At 47.2% G+C, this 21,900-nt stretch overlaps 2 protein-coding genes across 3 annotated transcripts in view; one reads left to right on the plus strand and one right to left on the minus strand.

Annotated features, from left to right (window-relative positions):
• Positions 1–20,042, plus strand: UBE2Z (ubiquitin conjugating enzyme E2 Z). Its single transcript, XM_030922652.1, has 7 exons — positions 1–657; positions 2,651–2,723; positions 4,653–4,840; positions 8,176–8,287; positions 13,284–13,396; positions 15,341–15,431; positions 17,979–20,042. The coding sequence occupies exons 1-7, from the start codon at positions 341–343 to the stop codon at positions 18,147–18,149; spliced, it is 1,065 nt and encodes a 354-aa protein (XP_030778512.1). The 5' UTR covers positions 1–340; the 3' UTR covers positions 18,150–20,042.
• SNF8 (SNF8 subunit of ESCRT-II) overlaps positions 18,700–21,900 on the minus strand; it is a 17,695-nt gene continuing 14,494 nt past the window's right edge. Inside the window, exon 8 of one of the 2 annotated variants that reach the window (XM_030922653.1) lies at positions 18,700–21,593. In XM_030922653.1, coding sequence (XP_030778513.1) covers positions 21,456–21,593 — 138 coding nt within the window. In that variant the 3' untranslated portion in view covers positions 18,700–21,455. The remainder of the gene's footprint in view (positions 21,594–21,900) is intronic. The other variant, XM_010359778.1, reaches the window with a different exon arrangement.

Here is a 21,900-nt window from a genome sequence, read left to right on the forward strand (position 1 = left end):
ATATGGCCCTTCCTCCCCAACTCCCCCCTCTCTTCTCCCCTTTCAACACTTGAATTGGGCTCTCCCGCTCCTTCCGCACAGCGCAGGACCCTCACCAGCCCAAAACCCTCGCGGCCTGCTAGTTCCCACCCCTCCCGTCCTGGAGGACCGTAGGTGGACGCTCTTGCAAAGCGCCTCTCGCTGGTTGGGGCGGGGGTGGGCGGAGCCAGCACCGTCTGGGCTGTGGAAGCAGAGGGTGGGGACACTCTGGCCCGGTTCTCGGTGGTGCGGGAGCTGGCGGTAGCAGCGGCCGCTCTGGTCGGCGGACGTGCTGCCGAGTAGTCCCGGAAGCGAAGCAGCGATGGCGGAGAGTCCGACTGAGGAGGCGGCGACGGCGGGCGCCGGGGCGGCGGGCCCCGGGGCGAGCGGCGTTGCTGGTGTTGTTGGCGTTAGCGGCAGCGGCGGCGGGTTTGGGCCGCCTTTCCTGCCGGATGTGTGGGCGGCGGCAGCGGCAGCGGGCGGGGCCGGGAGCCCGGGGAGCGGCCTGGCTCCGCTGCCCGGGCTCCCGCCCTCGGCCGCTGCCCACGGGGCCGCGCTGCTTAGCCACTGGGACCCCACGCTCAGCTCCGACTGGGACGGCGAGCGCACCGCGCCGCAGTGTCTACTCCGGATCAAGCGGTGAGCCGGGGTTTTTCCTCCCCCAGCCCCGAGCTCCGGGGCTCGACCTTCCCCGCCCCCCACCCTTTCCCACTACAACTCACCCCCAACCCGCTGCGCTGCCCTGGCGGCGGCCCACCTCCACGACCCAAATCTTGCCAGCTCCGGGCGTCGGGATCCAAGTCCCTTCTCCCCCCACCCCCAGCCCCACAAGCACCAACCCCCGCCTCGTGTGCCCAGATCCGACCCCGCCCCTCGACAACCTCCCGTAAGCCGTCCGTCTTCATTCCGGCCACCTTCCCCCACCCCTCCCACCTCCGGGTGGAAACCCGACCCTTTCGCGCTTCAGTAACACCCCCTCCCGCCTTCGGCGCCGCCCCTATTTCCCCTTCCCCACCCCAACCTTGCTAGATGCTGCCCGCAGGCCCCACCCATCGGTCCCCTGTCTTCTCTGGAGCCCCGTTTCTAACACAGACGAACTTATCTTCCTTTGCCCTGCCTCTGACTCGAGCCAGCCTTTGTTTTTATCCTCCGTTTTCCTCAGATTCCCTCCACACAGTCCTTTCCCCAGGTCTAGATCGCCTCCCTCACCCGAATCTTGCCTTAAACCCCTTTTCCACTGTCCCAAAGCTGTCCACTCTTACGCCTCTTCCAGAAACACAGGCTACCTCCCCCCACTTCCCCAGTGCCACTCTGGATTGTAATATCCCACTCAGGAGCTTCTTTCTTGTATTTTCCCTCCCCCCACTCCCCACCCTTCCTGGATCATCTGTTTTACTTTTATGAAGCAAATATACTCAATTCAAATATAGGAACAAAGGCCTAAGTCCTTTCTGTGCTTATTTCTTGGGTGACTGATTTTAGATCCTATCATTTAGTGGATAATGTTTTCCAAAAGCACGTAGAATAGTACCTATCGCATAAGAAAAGGGCAGTACTCTTTAGCTGCTATTAATCCTGAAACATGTTTGACTTCTCCCCATGCCCCCATCATAGGCATCTTCATTTAGGTGTTATTCCCCATGTCCCACGTCCTTTCACATGTCACTGTGTCTACTTTTCAAGGTTGTAATAAAAATTAATACAATGTGTGTAAAGTACCTGGCAGTGCCTGACACAGGTGGTGAACTCTGGAGGGGTTGCCACCTCTTACTGAAACTCAGCACTCAACTCTTTTCCTCCTTCAGCTATTTCAGTCATCCAATTAGCTGACATACCTTTGAGTTTGGCCAATACTTCTTTTCTCTGCTCTGTCGGCTATTTGCCCTTTTTATGTCCCTACACACCCTAGCAAGTCCCTAGACTTTTCCCCACCTAGAATTTTTTCTTTAGCCCCTTACTCTCGACTGATCATTCCAGTTGGTGAGATATGACTCAGAAATCTTCTCATCTCCTATAGAAGTCCACATGTCATCTTCCAGATGGGAGATTCCCAGTGCTTTCTGAGGGTGCCTCCCCAGCCTGAAGAGATCTCTACCCTTAGTCCCCTGGGCAGGAAGACCACCATGATAGTCTTACTCCCTGCTGGCTGGCTTGCTTCATACAATCCCCTTACCAACAAGAGTCCACTGTATAGTTAATAGAATTAGTTTTTTAGTGGAGTTGATGATGCCTTTCCAGTTACTAAAAAATCTTCATTTAGCATTCAGCTGTAGTACCTGAGAATCATGGAGGTGGGGAGTGAATGAATTGCCATGTGGGAGGAAGTGAGAGTAAGTGGAAAGTGGCTTTTCCAGGCTGACATTTGATGCCATTGGGATCTCTGATTTTTTTTTCCCCTCTCCCTCCCCTCCCCCTGAGGAAACAATGTCCTTTTGATAATTGCTCTCTGCCTGCCTGAGAAGTACTCAGCTGGGATTTCTCAGCCAACAAGACAGTACAAACACTTACGGTACCAAGCACCACTTTCTCAAACCCTGGCCTCATTGAGGTGATAACAACTGTCCCGCTCAAGGGATTCCCCCTTTCCCCACCTTCCTCACTCCTTCCCCCACCTCCTCTTGGTGTTATACAGGGATATCATGTCCATTTATAAGGAGCCTCCTCCAGGAATGTTCGTTGTACCTGATACTGTTGACATGACTAAGGTATGTAACTTGATGGGAGTTTGGGGGTTTTTGGGAAATCGGGGGCCATAAGATTGGAAAAGCCTAAAAGAGATCGTTCAGCTCACCTCTCTGATTACACAGATGAAGAAATCAAGACCCCAGGAGAGTAAATGGCTTGTCCAAGGTCACATAGTGAGGTGGAGCAGCGCTTTGAAGAGGTGTCTGTTATTAGTGTACCCATAGGTACTGATTGGCTTGGAAAATCCCAGTTCATGTCTGTTGTCGCAGCTTGACTATCGGGCTCTCTTTCACTCTCAAAAGTGCTCCTGTTTGGATAATAAATTATATGGTCACCCTATCCATTGTACTACCCAGCTCTTCCCCCCTCCCATTACTCTTGACATTAACTATGGTACTATAAATCAGATGTAGGGAAGGTTGAGATAGGGCAAGCTTGACTGAAGTGTTTGTGGTTAAAGGACTTTGTTCAGGATCCTGTCCTTACTGGTTGCGTTTGAATATCCCTTCCACCCCAAAGACTATACCTCTCTTGTCCTCCACACAGAGAGAAAACTTAGTACATAATGTCACATTTCTCTAGCATAGATACCTAGGCTTTTCTGTCACTGAGTGCTCTACCCACAGAAGTGCAGTTGCACTTAAACTGATGTTGAAAGAAACCAGATTTCCTAAACCTAATGCCGTTTAACTAAAACACATAATTTTCTTACGGTAAATTTCTTACAGTAAAAATTCAGATTTTGTATTGTTGGTGTATCTTTTTTTGTTGTTTTAAATAGATTTCCCTTGATACTTATTTTTTTCTTTTTATGTGATTGGAAATGTTTTTCCTGGGACATCTTGTCCTCAGTCAAGTACCAGTGTTAACAGCCTAGTACCTGGGGTCCCAGAGTTGATGCCATGTTGAGACCAGTTGAGTTTACTATTCCAAGTGACTGAGAACCAGAATATGACCTAGGGTCTTGCCAGGAGGGCAAGGTGGGAACTATAGACTTAGGCATTGGATTGCCACATCCTTTTCCTTTTGCTATTCAAATTCTTAGCAGACCTGAATGCTTAGGAGCCTTTGTAGAAGAAGAAATATGACTGAATCAGTTCAGGTTTTCCTCCCTTCAGGGAGGGAAATCCTGTTATAGAATTATGGTTTGAGGGGGGAAAGAATTGTGTCATTTTCAGGGCAGCTGATTTGTTGTTTTTTTAAAACCAACAGTATTGGGGGAAAGTTCTGGGGATGGTCTAATGGCTCTGAGTGGACCCTGAGTCTTGTGCTGCCTGAGCCACATCCTCCACAATAGATTTGATCCTCTGCAGAGGAAGCAAGCAGATATCCTAGGCATCCATCACACCCCCTAACTCTGCTCTGTTAGTGGCATAGGGCTGTGGCCTCCAATCCCTTTCCTCGTCTCCTTTCATCATACTTTCCCTTCGTGCCACATAAATGTAGGTTGGGGTTGCATCATATGTATGTTTGGCCTGGGCAAATCCAAACATATATTCAGTCAAAATGTGTGTTGATTTCTTAAAATTAAAAATGCTAGGATTATATTTTATAGATAAGCATATTATATTTTTGCACAGTGGTGTTTTATCCATTATATGTAACACTGATCAGGGAGGTCTGCACACACACACAAAAAAAACATGCTTTAAGAGAGTTTTAAGGGATACTTGAGTGATTTTGACTAGGTTCAGTTTTTGCCTTGGGCTCTAACTTTAGAAGTAACCCCTGAGTAAGATGTCATTCCACTGTAATGAGATTTCTTAAAATTTCAAACCTACATATTAGTATGAGTGAATACAAGATGTTCCTTCTGCATGGTGAGGATGTAGAACATGTGTACCAGATTGTGGGCTCTGCTTCTGGTATGGGTAGTAGGTGGAGGGTAGCTAGGAGGGGTTGGGGTGGGTCGTCACCTCACAATTTTGAGATGGGGTTTTATTTTGCAGATTCATGCATTGATCACAGGCCCATTTGACACTCCTTATGAAGGGGGTTTCTTCCTGTTCGTGTTTCGGTGTCCGCCCGACTATCCCATCCACCCACCTCGGGTCAAACTGATGACAACGGGCAATAACACAGTGAGGTTTAACCCCAACTTCTACCGCAATGGGAAAGTCTGCTTGAGTATTCTAGGGTAAGAGGAGACTTTTAAGTAGCCAAGTCGGTTGTTAGCAGATAATTACTCTAGGTCAGCCTTTATCAACCAGAGTCCCTCATCTGAACTACAGAATACAGAAAATGATTGAGTGACTCTTCTCAAATCTCCTCAGGATGGTATGTGACTAGTATCATTCTAGATGCAGAGGGGAGAAGTTAATTTATTACAGTGGAAACCTTTGAGAAGTGGTTCTCCAAGAGAGTGGCCCCGAGCATCTGGGAACTTGTAGCCGAGCACTTTCTGGGACCCTACATGAGACCTGCAAAAGAAATTCTGGGGTTGGGGCCAAAAATCTGGTTTTTTTGGTTGTTGTTTTTTGTTTGTTTGTTTTGAGGCGGAGTCTTGCTCTGTTGCCAGACTGGGGTGCAAGTGGTGCGATCTCGGCTCACTGCAACCTCTGCCTCCCAGATTCAAGCGATTCTCCTGCCTTGGTCTCCCGAGCAGCTGGGACTGCAGGTGTGCGCCACCACACCCAGCTAATTTTTGTATTTTTAGTAGAGACGGAGTTTCACCATGTTGGCCAGGATGGTCTCGATCTCCTGACCTCATCATCGACTCACTTCGGCCTCCCAAAGTGCTGGGGTTACAGGTGTGAGCCACCACGCCCGGCCCAGTAATCTGTTTTTTTACAAGCTCTCCAGATGATTGTGCTGCATACTCCAGTTTCAGAACCACTCTCCTGGGGTATTAAGGCCTTATTTTCTCTCCTGAACAGGTTGAGAAAGGCTGCAGGTCTATGCCATTCAAGATTTGGGGTGTCTTAATTTGAGTCTCACGATAAGTTGCTTTGAAGACAGTGGCGGCGGCGGCGGTGGTGGTGGTGGTGGTGATCATTACGATTTCGTTTTCTTTTGTTTCTTTGTTTTTTTTTTTTTTTTTTTTTTGGTAGAGGCGGGCGTCTCACTATGTTGCCCAGGCTGGTCTTGAATTCTTGTCCTCAAGCAGTCCTCCTGTTGTAGCTCCCAAAGCACTGGGGTTATAGGCATGAGCCTCCATGCTTGACCTGATTATAGTATTTTAACAATGACAAATGTCTGAGATTGGAAATCTTTCTGTTTTTTTTTTTTTTTTTTTTTTTGAGACGGAGTCTCGCTCTGTCCCCCAGGCTGGAGTTCAGTGGCACAATCTTGGCTCACTGCAAGCTCTGCCTCCCGGGTTCCTGCTATTCTCCTGCCTCAGCCTCCCCAGTAGCTGGGACTACAGGTGCCTGCCACCATGCCTGGCTAATTTTTTGTATTTTTAGTAGAGATGGGGTTTCACTGTGTTAGCCAGGATGGTCTCGATCTCCTGACCTCGTGATCCACCTACCTCGGCCTCCCAGTGGAAATCATATTATATATGAAATGAGTTTCTAGTGCATCTTCTTTCTGGATGCTTCTGAGGTTTTGCTTCATAGAGTTCCCATTTTAGTTGCCTTTGGGGTCTGAAAACTCAGTGTGGACATGTCTTCTAGCATATTTTGGATTGGTCTTTTTATAGTGGTCTGAACTTCTCTGGGGCAGAGAACACGTGCAGGTTGAAGTTGAGAAAGTACCCCCAAACTGATGATTCTGTTTTCCTGCTATCCAACATGTTTCCAGGTTTGTGTGAGGGAAGGGCAGCATTTGAAATAAACTTAGAGACATGATTCATTTTTCTAGAACTTGCTCAGATCCGGGGATATGTTCTGCTGTGATTTTGGCAGTGAAGAAGTTCTTTAAAGGAGGCTGTCCTTAAAGAAGTACTTTAAAGGGTACTTAATTAATTGTCTTTGCTGGTAGGCTAAAACCCATGATGGTAAAGAAATTTAGTCATTGCTTCTGTATGAAGTTTGTTCATGAAAGCATGTCTCAGAGTAGGCTCTCCCTCATTGGGTCAATATAAAACTCTTTTGAGATACCAACGACAGGACAGTGGGGTAAAAGTAGTAGAAGTGTGTTAGGTAGACAAGGAAAAGCTGTCCTGAAATTGAAAATTTGCTGTAAAGAATCACAGAGTAGAAAATTCAGCCGGGTGTGGTGGCTCACACCTGTAATCCTAGCACTTTGGGAGGCCGAGGCGGGTGGATCACCTGAGGTCAGGAGTTTGAGACCAGCCTGGCCTGGCGAAACCCTGTCTCTACTAAAAATACAAAAATTAGCCAGGCATGGTGGCGCGTGCCTCTAGTCCCAGCTACTCTGGAGGCTGAGGCATGAGAATTGCTTGAACCTGGGAGGCAGAGGTTGCAGTGAGCCAAGATCACGCCGCTGCACTCCAGCCTGGGTGACAGAGGGAGACTTTGTCTCCAAAAAGAAAGAAAAGAAAATTCTTAGGTGTTCCTAGTTGATTGTAGTAGCTTTATCAGCCTTGTTTCTTTTTTCCCCTCTCTACCTAGAAAACAATGTTGGGCTGACTCACTGACTAAATAAATTTAATGAGAGTTGACACTGTTGTAAAGCTTCAGAGAGGGGTAGGTCTAGAGTTTCTGGGGAAGCAAAGCTGAAAAGGGAGAGGACTTAAGAGCAGCCCCCAGTGAAGTTACCATTAGGCATTACTCACTTGGGCTTTCCTCAGGTACCGCAGGGAAAGGGAAGTGGGCAATCAACTTGAACAAGCCAGTCCTGGCTTAGGTTGTGTTTGGCTTCCAGCTCCAGTGCCATCTCTTCAATTAATTGAGCTAAAAATAAATGTCATTAACATCCAAGCTGCCCACTCCCCCTAATACTTGGTTAGGTTTAAGAAAGAGAGGAGCAATTTTGGTATTTGATGTTTTCCATATATTATTTTCACACCTTCCACTGTCTGGAAGCACACTCTTCCTGTCCTTTGGTAGAATTATGTAGTCTTAAGAGAATTTGACAGTCCTTGGGGGTTTGATACGAAACTGGATCCCCAATAGCCCCACCACATGGCCTCTAACCAGATGACTTCAGTCACCTGTTTGCCTCTATGTTCAACTTCTCTTCCCCCCTCACTAACTCCATCACCACCCATAAACGAGCTCTTTGAGATCCACAGAGATTAACATTTAGACAACTTTTGGAGCTAATTGCTTACCTAATTTCTTTTGTTTTGATTGTCATAACTGTTTCTAGTACAAAGAAAATCCCTTCGAAGTTACATAGCTTGCTTTTACCTATTCTTTTGCCCCCCTTGATATGAGGATTAGGCAATTGACTGATTTCTGCTGAAATCAGAACATGAGCATGAGACAGAGGCTGGGAAATTCCAGAATATTAATAGTGAAAGAGAAACTTATGGTGAGTCACTTATGGTGGTGTTGTCGGGCCCCAGGGTACTTGTTCCCTCTTCTTTCTCTGCCTCACCCTCCGTTCCTTCTGATGTGTTTACAGTACATGGACTGGACCTGCCTGGAGTCCAGCCCAGAGCATCTCCTCCGTGCTCATCTCTATCCAGTCCCTGATGACTGAGAACCCCTATCACAATGAGCCTGGCTTTGAACAGGTAAGTCCAGATGAGCCTGGCTCTGGGGAGTAGACTAGTGTTTTTGGTTGGTTGGTTGGTTGGTTGGTTGGTTATTTTGTTTTGTTTTGTTTTTTGTTTGTTTGTTTGTTTTTTCTGAGACAGAGTCTTGCTCTGTCACCTAGGCTGGAGTGCAGTGGTGCAATCTCGGCTCACTGCAACCTCCACCTCCCAGGTTCAAGCCATTCTGTCTCAGCCTCCCAAATCGCTGGGAGTACAGGTATGCACCACCACACCTGGCTAATTTTTGTATTTTTAGTAGAGACGGGGTTTCACCATTTTGGCCAGGTTGGTCTGAAACTCCTATCCTGATGATCCGCCTGCCTCGGCCTCCCAAAGTGCTGGGATTATAGACGTGAGCCACCATGTCCGGCCAGAATAGTGTTTTAAGAGATCTGCTTGGGAGGTTTTTTGTTTTGTTTTGTTTTGTTTTGTTTTGTTTTGTTTTGGACCTAGCACAGCCCCATGTACTACAGTTGTTGCTATAGAAAAAAAAAGGCAGTTGACGTGTTTTTTAGTAATGAAATTTTTTGCCGGCTATGGTGGCTCATGCCTGTAATCCCAGCGCTTTGGGAGGCTGAGGCAGGCAGGTGGATCACCTGAGGTCAGCAGTTTGAGACCAGCCTGGCCAACCTGGTAAAACCCCGTCTCTACTAAAAATTAACTGGTCAGAAGTTTGAGACCAGCCTGGCGAACATGGTGAAAACCTGTCTCTACTAAAAATAATAAATTAGCTGGGCGTGGTCGCTTGAACCCTGGAGGCAGAGGTTGCAGTGAGCTGAGATCACGCCATTGCACTCCAGCCTGGGCGACAAGCTAAACTCCGTCCTCCCTGCTCCCCAAAAAATAATAATAATGAAATTTTTTATTTGTGACAGTTACAATAAGTATGTGACTTGGATTCCTTTACAACATGGAAGTCAGTGGACTCAATTGGAAATTAATTCTGAGCCTGCTTTGGGGGTTGTGGCATCTAGTGGGTTCTGTGTGCCTGTATCCTCAGCATCCCCTGAAGTTGCTCTATAGGGACTACTGTTCAGCCAGCTGTTCTTCTGGAGATATGAAGGACTGTTGCCTGCAGAGCCAAAGGAGTCATTAGGAGTACTGGGCAAGACTTTTTGAGTTAACAGTGCCAATGAGAAGGTGGAGAAAACTCACATTTTTTCAAGAGCATGCTCTGTGCTGGACACTACTGAGTTTTTTTTATGTAATTTCTTGTTTAACCTTCATACTATGTGAGGTTAAATATTGTTATTCCCATTTTCAAGTGAAATAATGTTGCCTCAGAGAGGTTAATTAACTTTCACAAGGACACAGTTCAAGATAGGACCCCAGACTTACATTGGAGCCCAAGTTCTCCCACTATTCCGATGTGCCTTCCTGAATTATGAGCACGGGAAAAAGTTACAGTGATAGTCCCAAAAGAAAATGATTCCAGATAGGTGATTAGAACAGCTTAATTAATTAATTAATTAAGACAGAGTTTTTTCTTATTACCCAGGCTGGAGTGTAATGGTGCAATCTTGGCTCATAGCAACCTCTGCCTCCCAGGTTCAAGTGATTCTTCTGCCTCAGCCGCCCGAGTAGCTGGGATTACAGGCACACACCACCATGCCTGACTAATTTTTTGTATTTGTAGTAGAGAAGGGGTTTCACCATGTTGGCCAGGCTGGTCTCGACTTCCTGACCTCAGGTGATCCACTCGCCTCGGCCTCCAAAAGTGCTGGGATTACAGGTGTGAGCTACCATGCCTGGCCAGCTTAATTTATTTTTAAACTACTACAGATGACACCAACTTTGATTATTTCTCTGTAGACCTGAACAAAGGATAACAAAATACCTTTCAAAAATGAAAAAAAAATTTTTTTTTGAGACAGAGTCTCACTCCATCGCTCAGACTGGAGTCCAGTGGCTTGATCTTGGCTCCACTTCCCGGGGTCAAGCAGTTCTGCCACAGCCTCCCGAGTAGCTAGGACTACAAGCACACACCACCACGCCTGGCTAATTTTTGTATTTTTAGTAGAAATGGCGTTTCACCATGTTGGCCGGGCTAGTCTCAAACTCCTGACCTTAGGTGATCAGCCTGCCTCAGCGTCACAAAGTGGTGGGATCACAGGCGTGAACCACCGAGTCTGTCTTCAAAAGTTAACTAAAATTATTTCCTAATCCATCCTTTCTCCAAACAGTCATTTCAGGAGGAGATTCTAATTGAAATAGACCTCATGGCCGGGCACGGTGGCTCAAGCCTGTAATCCCAGCACTTTGGGAGGCCGAGACGGGCGGATCACGAGGTCAGGAGATCGAGACCATCCTGGCTAACACGGTGAAACCCCGTCTCTACTAAAAATACAAAAAAACTAGCCGGGCGAGGTGGCGGGCGCCTGTAATCCCAGCTACTTGGGTGGCTGAGGCAGGAGAATGGTGTGAACCCAGGAGGCGGAGCTTGCAGTGAGCTGAGATCTGGCCACTGCACTCCAGCCTGGGCGACAGAGCAAGACTCCGTCTCAAAAAAAAAAAAAAAGAAATAGACCTCATTAGCAGGAGCTGATTTGTAGGTCTTGTCTTTTTTTTTTTTTTTGGAGGCAGACTCTCATTCTGTCACCCAGGCTGGAGTGCAGTGGTGTGATCTCAGCTCAGTGCAACCTCTGCCTCCCAGGTTCGAGCGATTGTAGTGCCTCAGCCTTCCTAAAGTAGCTGGGATTACAGGCACACACCACAACGCCTGGCTGATTTTTGTATTTGTAGTAGAGATGGGGTTTCGCCATGTTGGCCAAGCTTGTGTTGAACTCCTGGCCTCAAGCAGTCTGCCCACGTCAGCCTCCCAAAGTGCTGGGATTACAGGTGTGAGCCACCATGCCCAGCCTTGTGTTTTTTATTTTTTACTTCTACAATGACTTGCAGTTGTTTTTATTTTATTTTGTATTTTATTTATTTATTTACAAGCATGCACCACCACACCCAGCTGATTTTTATATTTTTAGTAGAGACGGAGTTTCACTATTTTGGCCAGGCTGGTCTCCAACTCCTGACCTCGTGATCCACCTGTCTCGACCTCCCAAAGTGCTGGGATTACAGGTGTGAGCTACCGCGCCTGGCCCATCAGCTGCTTTTATCAGAGGCCACGGCTCTAATTGACTGGGGTTGGTGGTAAGAGGAGAAGAGCACAGGAAAAAGTAAAGAAGAGGAGACTGTACTCCCCTCCCATTCACACCATAGTGAGACCCTGTTTATATTGGCTTTCTAGACCAAAGTTGAAGTTTATCTTTTGAAAGTTTTAAGTTCTGCTTCTGATAGAGTTATTTCTAATTTTACTATTTCTATGAGACAAAGTCTTGCTCTGTCACCCAGGCTGGAGTACAGTGGCACAGTCATAGCTCACTGAAGCCTGGAACTCCTGGGCTCTAGCCATCCTCTTGCCTCAGCCTCCTGAGTAGCTGGGACGACAGGTGCACACCACCAATGCCCAGCTAATTTTTGTATTTTTTATAGAGACGGGATCTCACCATGTTGCCGATGCTGATCCTGAACTTCTGAACTCAAGCAATCCGCCTGCATTGGCTTCCCAAAGTGTCGGAAGTACAGGCATGAGCCATCAGGCCCAGCCCTACTTCTGATTTATAATAATTGGTTCAATGATGGTGGGACCCTAGAGACATATAACAGGTAAAGGGGTTAACCAGGAAGCATCCTTTACTTGTTGATGCCTAAAGGTTTTCCACACTGAGACTCTTTACTTCATTTATACCTTTTTGTCCCACCATCATTCTTTTTTTTTCTGCCCCTAAAAAGACAAGTGTTTCCCAGCCTGGGCAACCTAGTGAGACTTTGTCTCTACCGAAAAAATAAAAAAAAAAAAAAATAGCTGGGCATTATGACATGCATCTTGAGTCCCAGCTACTTGGGAAGCTGAGGAGAGGAGCATCACTTGAACCCAGGAATTCAAGGCAGCAGTAACCTCTGATCATGCCACCACTTTCCAGCCTGGACGACAAAGCAAGAGCCCGCCTCTTAAAAATTTTTAAAATAAAAGACAAATAAGCCGGGTGGGGTGTCTCATACCTGTAATCCCAGCGCTTTGGGAGGCTGAGGTGGGTGGATTACCTGAGGTCAGGCGTTCAGGACCAGCCTGGCCAACATGGTGAAACCCCGTCTCTACTAAAAAATACAAAAATTAGCTGGGCATGGTGGCGGGCACCTACAATCCCAGCTACTTGGAAGGCTGAGACAGGAAAATTGCTGGAACCCAGGAGGCGGAGGTTGCAGTGAGCTGAGATCGTGCCATTGCACTCTAACCTGGGTGACGAGCAAAACTCAAAAAACAAATAATAAAAAATTAAAACTTGGGACCTGCCGTGGTGACTAATGTCTTTAGTCCCAGCTACTCAGGAGGCCAAAGTGGGAGGATTGCTAGAGCCCAGGAGTTCGAGGATCCCTAGAGCCCAGGGGGTCAAGGCTGCAGTTAGCTATGATTGTGCCACTGCATTGCAGCCTGGGCAACTGCAAAGACCCTGTCTCCAAAAAGAAAAACTGAAAAAACAGGATCTTACTTTGTTGTCTAGGCTGGACCCAAACTCCTGGGCTCAAGTGATCCTCACACCTCGGCTTCCTGAGTAGCTGGGACTACTGGTGCATGCCACAAGGCTTAGCAACCCTACCATCATTCTTATGTTTGGTTATTTCCCTTGTAATCTTTACTTGATAGGCCTTTCACTTCACATTCAGGAAAATAATGTGGATCTAGTTTGCTGGTTATAGGCCAAATGACCTGCAACCTGATGGTATATTTGGAGGGTGGTGGGGGTGAATGGTGTCAAAAATAAAGGTGTGGTTGCTCTTCATGGATCTGCCATCCAGTGGGAAAGGTATCTTTTTAGTTTGTATGACTGGCTTACATACCCCATACTAATCTTGAAGTCTCTTACCATTGGCTTTCTTTTTGCTTAAATTTTGGGATACTCTGGCATCTGTTACATTACAGGAGAGACATCCAGGAGACAGCAAAAACTATAATGAATGTATCCGGCACGAGACCATCAGAGTTGCAGTCTGTGACATGATGGAAGGAAAGTGTCCCTGTCCTGAACCCCTACGGTATGTGTCAAGAGGGCTTGCTTGGTATTATTCTTTTGGGGCACTTGGGTAGTTGGCACCTTTGAGGAACTTTGGGGCAGAGACAGTGTTGGGCACCAGAGGGAGATAGAGAAGAAGGAAAGATGTGGTTCCTGCTTTTAAAGAACAAGTGGCTGAGGGTTACCCAAGAGGAAGTTCAGAGAGCTACTCTGTTGGAGAACGCCAAGCCTTTGGGAGAGGCAGTCCACACCCTCAGGGAGTTTCCAGTTTGATGAAGGCTTGGATGTACTTTTTTCCAGCCAAATGTGTAGAGCACTTCATAATAAACTCATTTCTTAGTGCTGAAGTTTATTATTTTTTTATTTTTTATTTTTTTTTGAGACGGTGTCTCGCTCTGTCGCCCAGGCTGGAGTGCAGTGGCCGGATCTCAGCTCACTGCAAGCCCCGCCTCCTGGGTTTACGCCATTCTCCTGCCTCGTCTCCTGAGTACCTGGGACTACAGGTGCCCGCCACCTCACCTGGCTGGTTTTTTGTGTTTTTTAGTAGAGACGGGGTTTCACCATGTTAGCCAGGATGGTCTCGATCTCCTGACCTCGTGATCCACCCGTCTCGGCCTCCCAAAGTGCTGGGATTACAGGCCTGAGCCACCGTGCCTGGCCTGAAGTTTATTTTTAAGTGCCAAAACTGGATGAGCAATGTCAGGGTTAGATAAATAAACTTCTAGGGGAATTTTGAGTAAGGTTTGCGATTAGGGATGGCCGATGAAAAACAATTGAGGTGAAGCAAGTCATGAGTTGAAGTTGGGATTCAAATGGTGAGTACTGGCCTGGTGGTGGCTCATACCTATAATCCTAGTGCTTTGGGAGGCTGAGGAGGCAGGATCACTTGAGCCCAGGAGTTTGAGACCATCCTGGGCAACATAGGGAGACCCCATCTCTACAAAAATTTAAAAATTAGCCAGGTGTGATGGCATGCTCCTGCAGTCACAGCCACTCAGGAGGCTGAGGTGGGAGGATTGCTTGAGCCTAGGAGGTTGAGACTGCAGTGAGCTGTGATCACACCACTGCACTCCAGCCTGGGTAACAGCAAGACCCTGCCTCAAAAAGAAAACAAATGGTGAATATTTACAGTCACTCTCTTAATTCCCAATGTGTCGGGGAAGTCAACCACGGGCAATTAGATGTTCCTTTTTCCATTTTCCATTTAAAGATCCTTATAGAGGCAGGGCGCGGTGACTCACGCCTGTAATCCTAGCACTTTGGCTGGCCAAGGAGGGCAGATCACGAGGTCAGAAGTTCAACACCAGCCTGACCAACATGCTGAAACCCCATCTTTACTAAAAATACAAAAATTACATGGGTGTGTTGGCACGCACCTGTAATCCCAGCTACTCAGGAGGCTGAGGCGTGAGAATCACTTGAACCCGGGAGGTGGAGGTTGCAGTGAGCCAAGATTGTGCAACTGCACTCCAGCCTGGGCAAAAGAGCGAGACTCAGTCTCAAAAAACTAAAAAATAAAAAATAAAATAAAAAGATCTTTGTAGAAAACAGATTTGGACTTGGGAATGGTAGGTGTTTAATTTGGCATTAAGGTTAGGTAAGGAGGCCAGGCGTGGTGGTTCACACCTGTAATCCCAGCACTTTGGGAGGCAACGCAGGCGGATCACTTGAGGTCAGGAGTTCCTGACCAGCCTGACCAACATGGTGAAACCCCATCTCTACTAAAAACAAAAATTAGCCAGGCGTGGTGGCACATGTCTGTAATCCCTGCTACTCAGGAGGCTGAGGCAGGAGAATTGCATGAACGCGAGAGGCAGAGGTCATAGGGAGCTGAGATTGCACCACTGCACTCCAGCCTGGGTGACAGAGCAAGACTCCATCTGGGGGAAAAAAAAAAAAGGTTAGGTGAGGAAGGGGTGACCTGTACCCCTAGGTTTCTGACTTAACTTTTCTGCTTGTTTTCCAGAGGGGTGATGGAAAAGTCCTTTCTGGAGTATTATGACTTCTATGAGGTGGCCTGCAAAGATCGCCTGCACCTTCAAGGCCAAACTATGCAGGTAATACAACCCCTGCTGCTAATTGTAGAAGCCCTGCAGCTGGCCATTGTTCATTTGCCTCTACTGGCAAAAGTGTGCTTTTGCTTCCAATAAGAACTCAGAATTTGGGCTTGTTTTAAGGAAGGAGGCTATCATTGACCAAATTGTAGATAGACAGGTGCAGTGGCTCATGCCTGTACTCTCAGCACTTTGGGAGGCAAAGGTGGGCAGATCTCTCGAGGCCAGTAGTCCAAGACCAGCCTGGCCAACATGGTGAAACCCCATCTCTACTAAAAAGACAAAAATTACCCAGTCTTGATGGCTCATGCCTGTAATGCCAGCTACTTGGGAAGCTGAGGGATGAGAAATGCTTAAACCTGGGAGGCAGAGGTTGCAGTAAACTGAGATTGCACTACTGCACTCTAGCCTGGGCAGCAGGACAAGATTTCTGTCTCCAGAAAAAACAACAACAACAACAAAAAAACATTATTGATAGACTAATGTAAACTTTACCACCTGGTTGATAAGAAGATGAGAATTCTCCTGTCCTGGAGAATCAGTTCTGTGTGTTTGGATCATCTTAATGGTGGTCTTGCTTAGAAATGGGAGACTTGTGGGGCCCGGCACAGTGGCTCACACCTGTAATCCCAGTACTTTGGTAGGCCGAGGCAGACAGATCACCTGAGGTCAAGAGTTTGAGACCAGCCTGGCCAACATGGTGAAATCCTGCCTCTACTAAAAATAGAATAAGCCAGATGTGGTTCATGCCTGTAATCCCACCTACTTGGGAGGCTGAGGCACAAGAATTGCTTGAACCCAGGAGGCGGAGGTTGCAGTGAGCCGAGATCACGTTGTTGCACTCCAGCCTTGGCAACAGAGCCAGACTCCACCTCAAAAAAAAAAAAAAAAAAAAATGGGTGACTTGGATAATTGACTTAAGATTTCTTAAGGCTCTCTCCAGCTCTCATACTATGTCTGTTCACCCACCCAACACCAACAGCAGTAGGAGGAGATGACTTATTCTCTCCAGTGCTACATATAAATGGTAGTTTTCCCTTCCTTCCTTCAAGGACTTTCCACCCACCTGTCTCATTTAAGCACAAAGGGCAGGGCTGGCTTAGGGCTAAGTTGTCTCCTAAAGTCTTTTTGAGAGTATATCAATGACATATGTCCTAGTTTGTTCCCCATCAGGAATTCTAATTGCTGGTATCCAACAGCATTAGCGATATCAGTGTGTAAAGGAAAAACAACTGGTGATGAGGGATGGGAAGGAGGACAGCATCTGGGCAGAAGGAGAATTAGAGGAGTTGGAGCCACGGATGAAAGAAGATTTGTAGAATTGACAGCTCCATAGATAAATGTGGAGCTCAGTCATGAGGGAGTTAACTTTCATGAATGAGAAGTGCAGGCTGTAGTCCCAGTGACTGTGACTAGCACCCACTGCCATCGCACTCAGGATGAGGGTAATGTGTGGGCAAAAGTGTAGAAGGAGTTTTTGTGAGAGAGGCAAACAATGTGAGAGGGAAAGTTGTGTACCTTTTGGGGGCTGTTGCACTACTTTGCTGCTTAAGTCCCTATATAGTATTTTAAACTTTTTTATACCATCCACTCAACTAGTTGTTTTTGAGACTTTGGGGACAATTAAACCTTTCTGTAAAATGTTTAGGGATCTTTAATCTAGAATGAGAAGGACTAAGATCAAGGCTCGGTGGCCCTGGAGCAGTGCCCAGAAACCTGGACAGGAATGGAGTGACGAGTCCCTGGGGAGGAGTACAGGTGCTTATCTGAAAGTCAGAACTCTTGAGTTCTAGACCTGCCTGTGACCTTAGAAAAGCAAATTGCCTTTTTTGAGTACAGAGAATAAAGGGCAACTTTTACTTTCTGTGGTTTTTATGAGGTTAATTAAAAACATAGGTATACTTAGTAATTATAATTCTGGTCTTGAATTTCTCTTCCCTATCTATCTCACCCTTACTGTCCCTTCTTCCTGATATTGGTTTGCTTTTGAGGAATACCAATACATATTCACTCTAGCCCAAGCTACACCTATTTGGAGCAGTAAGGGTGTCTTTTTTTTTTTTTTTTTTTTTTTTGGAGACAGTTTCACTCTTGTTGCCCAGGCTGGAGTGTGATGGTGGGGTCTCGATCTCAGCTCACTGCAACCTCCACCTCCCAGGTTCAAGTGATCCTCCTGCCTCAGCCTCCCGAGTAGCTGGGATTACAGGCATGCGTCACCATGCCCGGCTAATTTTGTATTTTTAGTAGAGACGGAGTTTCACCTTGTTGTTCAGGCTGGTCTCAAACTGTCAACTTCAGGGAATCCGCCCTCCTCGGCCTCCCAAAGTGCTGGCATTACAGGCATGAGCCACCACGCCTGGCCTAGGTGTCAAAAATATTTTTAAGCAAAGGTTATTTTGCCTGCTGTTTGGGACTGCCTATGCTGTTAGGCCTTCCTGCTCCCGTGGCTCAGAAGTTGAGCTCGCATTTCACATGAACCCGAAGCTGCTTTCTCTAGGATCAGCCACCCAGACTTGAATCTTCTATCCCCTTGTCTCCTTTCCCCCGTAGGACCCTTTTGGAGAGAAGCGGGGCCACTTTGACTACCAGTCCCTCTTGATGCGCCTGGGACTGATTCGTCAGAAAGTGCTGGAGAGGCTCCATAATGAGAATGCAGAAATGGACTCTGATAGCAGCTCATCTGGGACAGAGACAGACCTTCACGGGAGCCTGAGGGTTTAGACCCTGCTCCCATCTCCCCTTTCCCCCCAACTCAAGAGTCCCAGCAGAATTCCTTCCCCCCACCCCAGGGATGGAGAGGCACTGTGTATCTCCCTCCAGACTCGAAGTCATCCTGCAAGATGGCAAGAACCAAGCAAGCTCGGATCCCAGGGTGTGGGAGTGGGGGGCCTGTTCCCGGTCTGACCTTCTTGGCACTGGAGCATCTGGGGCGACGTTCATCTGTTCATCCCATATCAGGGGCCAAGGTACCTTTACAGGAGCACCTAGAGCAAGGGCCTCTGGCAAAAACAAAACAACCAACACACCTCTCCACAGGGCCAGCTCCTTAGGGATAAGTAGAAGATGGAAATTGCAATTCCAAGAGGGAGTGTGCCCAAATGATTTATGGGGATACCTGGAAGGGAGCTTGGGGTGGGGGCTGTCTGTGACACTTAAGCAGTCTGGGTGGTTGTCTATTTGTCTGTCTTCAGTCTTGAAGCAGGGCTTCCCAATGCCCTTTTCCTCCCTGCCTGCCTTCCCCCATTATTTCCCACAGGCCAGCATAATTTTGTTTTTCCTAATTTATAGTCACTGTTCTAGACAGACCAAAGAAAAGGAACAGTGGTGGAGTCTAGGCTGCTGATCAGTAAGCTTTACCTAGCACCTGAGCACCTTTCTCCCCTCCCCCCTTTCCTCACCCTTTTCTAGATGTAAGACAGAAGGTAAATGTGACTGGGACTTAACCAAGGTCTTGGTAAAGCCTGCATAGGCACCGTAAGAAACTGAAAATACTGTTCGTTCCCACAATCACTGATTTGAAAAGTTCCCGGCACAGGCAGCTGCTGTGTATATGGGATTAGAGCCACTACATAGAATAGTCTTACAGATTTTCATAAATACTAGTCACAATGAGGGTATTTCTTTTGAGGGTGGAGTAAGTGGGAGACTGATGCTAGTCCTTGTATTTTGTTGGGCTGTCCTTGTGTATATTCACCCCAGCCTGTAGTCCTCACTTCAACCCCAGGGATTTGTGGGGAGCAAGGGTAGCCAATGGCAGAGGGGATGGGGGCTGGGGCTCTGGAGGCTCCTCCCCTTCTTTCTCCTTCCGCCTCCCCTCTGCCCCCAGCTGCTCATGACTCTGATGGGTGTTTGCCTGGCTGTGTTGCTTCTCTGTATTTAGCTGCAGTGATCCTTTAGCTGGTTGGCTCAGAAAAAAATGTGCTTTAGGTGCCCTGTAATCCTGGGCATCAAGGGAATCCATCCTTCCCCTTTTTGATATGTTCTCCCAATACTTCCAGATTTATTGTTATGGCTCTCAGTGGGTATTGGCAATTGTGATGCAGGGCCTCAGTCAGTGTCTAACCATGCATAAGGGAGAGGATAGTGTGTACCTGCCCTGCCCGCTGCTATGAAGGTCTCTGGCTTGTGGATCATGGGACTCCCCTTGGAGGATCTGTGCAAAGGGGGGCTGGGCACAAAGGAGAATGTCCTACTTGGGAGGGCAGGAAGCAAAGGAACTGGACAGGGATTGGTGGGCTTGGGGAACGGAAGTTTATCTTGGATACCCATGAAGAGGCTGGGTCTCTTCACATGAAGATTGAAAAGGGACCCTGCTTCCAATTTCCCTCTTCCATTCCTCAAGCTACTCCAGGGCTTAGAAAAATGCCCTTGGTCTGTGGGTCCAGTGTTGTCTGTCATCCATTTAAGTGTTCCCACTTTCAAGTGACAATCCTCTCCTTGGCCCTGCCATAGGGCAGAGCATGTCTGGCATAGCAGCCTGACTTTTATGCCCTAATCTTGAGGAAATATATGCACAGGAGTCAAAGAGATGTCTTTATATCTGACTGTACATAAATGAAGTTTTCTTTTTTTTTTTTTTCCTTTTTGGTGCAATAAAAGTTTGTTTTGGCAGAAGGAGGAAGTGCCTGTGGGCATGGGAGGGCTTGTGTAAAGGAGGAATGGGATCATCTTGGTAACTATACCTCACGGAGGCCTGGAACTGTTAGGGAGAAGGAAAGTGCTGTGAATTGTCTGGAAGCCAAAGACTTGCATAACACGGTGGAAGGGCGGGACCGGGTGAGGAGAGCAGGACAAGTTTTCTCATTGGAAATGGGGTTCATTTTTTAAGGCTTTGGCAGTCAGTGACATCTTAGTTTCAGCGGCTTCTGAAGACCTATTCCAGAACTTGGAGTGAGCATGTCCTACAAAGACAGGCAGAGGTAGAGATGGGCCCAGGCTATATCCTGCTAAAGGGTCTCAGTATGGAAAAACCATTGAGTTCAGATTTCCAGTACGGTAGCACTTTTTAAGGATCTTAGCCTTTAGACCGTAACGACTTTGGGAGCCTTAAACAACTCTGGCCTCTTCCCTCATCACTTCTACTTGCTGTAGGAGATTCGTGCTTTCTGTTGCAGAAGCTTTTACTCTTGGCTGACCATGTGTGTAGAAAAATGTCTACACACAGTATGTGCTGCCATTCTGTACTGTGCAGTGATACATGAAGGCATGGGCTCGGGTTAATGGGCCTAGGCTCCAGCTTTGCCTCAGCTGAAGCTGGCGGCCCCTGGCAAATTACTTTGATTCAATCACCTGTGACGCTGAAGGCTGCCTACTTGGTGAAATTTAAGTGAGCTGTATATAAAATAGGACAGGGTAGGTGTTCAGTAAATGACTCCCTTTCCCACTACTGAGGCTAGAGGGACCTGGCAATCTAGTACAGGAGGGTGAGAAAGCTAGTAGGGAATTTGAGAAACTAGAACATTCCCTAACTATTGTTTGATTCCCCTCAGAGTCCATTGTTTTCTTTCCTTCAATTTAGCCACGATTGGACATTGACTTCTATTTCCTTCACACTCACAGCTAACTTTGTCATAACCTAGAGCCTCTACAGAGGAAGCCAGAAGAGGCTGAAAGAGTGAATAGTATTTACTGGTCCATTAGGACCAGCTAGTTTGAGATAAGGAACATTTTATTAAAAACGTTTGAATTAGCATAGGCTGTAATCTATGTCTCACAGCTACAAAGACTAGACAGGCCAGGAAACAACCTGCATTCCAGGCCCAGCTCTTCCATGAACTTGCAGATGACTTGCACAAATCATTTTATATGTGCTTGCCGTTTTCTGTGTTAATCAGATAATCCTTACTGAATGAGCAAGGTTTTCTCCAATAAAGATGCAATGTGAAGGCACTTTTCAAAAATAAAAATGGGGGAAGAAAGAAAAACTTGGAACTTTTTTCTATTTTTTTTTTTTATAAACAAAACTACCCAGGTTTATTTGCCCTCCTCCTCCTCCCTGCCTGCTGCTGTGTGCCGTTCCACACGCAGTCAGGGGAGGGCTTCTCTGGCCTCTTCAGCTGTAATCTCCTGGGAATAGAGGTCAGTGAAGAGAGCTGGCAGCCAGTAGTGGGCCTCCCCAGGGGCCTGTAAGTCCAGCCACGCCAACCCTTCCTTCAGCAGGTGTTCCTGGAGGGAAAAGGGAAGAAGAACAGTTTGAGAACAGGGAGGTTCCGTAGACAAAGGGTAGGTAAGCAACCCCCAAACCTATTTTGCCTTCAGTGAGGTTTTCAAACTAAATCTACTAAGTGCCTTCAAACATTTACACAACCAACTAAATGAGCTGTTTGGCCTTGGCCTTTGCCTGAATGTGAAAAATGCTACGAAGTCATTTAACTTGTGCTGCTGAGGAAGAGGGGTAAGCCTAGCATAGTGGGATATAGTGGAAAGAACACATGGCTACAGAAATATTTGCTGTATGGCCTTCAGCAAATCA

Source organism: Rhinopithecus roxellana, chromosome 19 (genome assembly GCF_007565055.1).
Source record: "Rhinopithecus roxellana isolate Shanxi Qingling chromosome 19, ASM756505v1, whole genome shotgun sequence".
Lineage (NCBI taxonomy): Eukaryota > Metazoa > Chordata > Mammalia > Primates > Cercopithecidae > Rhinopithecus > Rhinopithecus roxellana.

Coding starts and splice junctions, on each gene's coding strand:
- UBE2Z (XM_030922652.1), top strand. CDS start 341: ATGGCGGAGAGTCCGACTGAGGAGGCGGCGACGGCGGGCGCCGGGGCG. Junction 658..2,650: donor TGTCTACTCCGGATCAAGCG/GTGAGCCGGGGT, acceptor GGTGTTATACAG/GGATATCATGTCCATTTATA. Junction 13,397..15,340: donor CCCTGTCCTGAACCCCTACG/GTATGTGTCAAG, acceptor CTTGTTTTCCAG/AGGGGTGATGGAAAAGTCCT.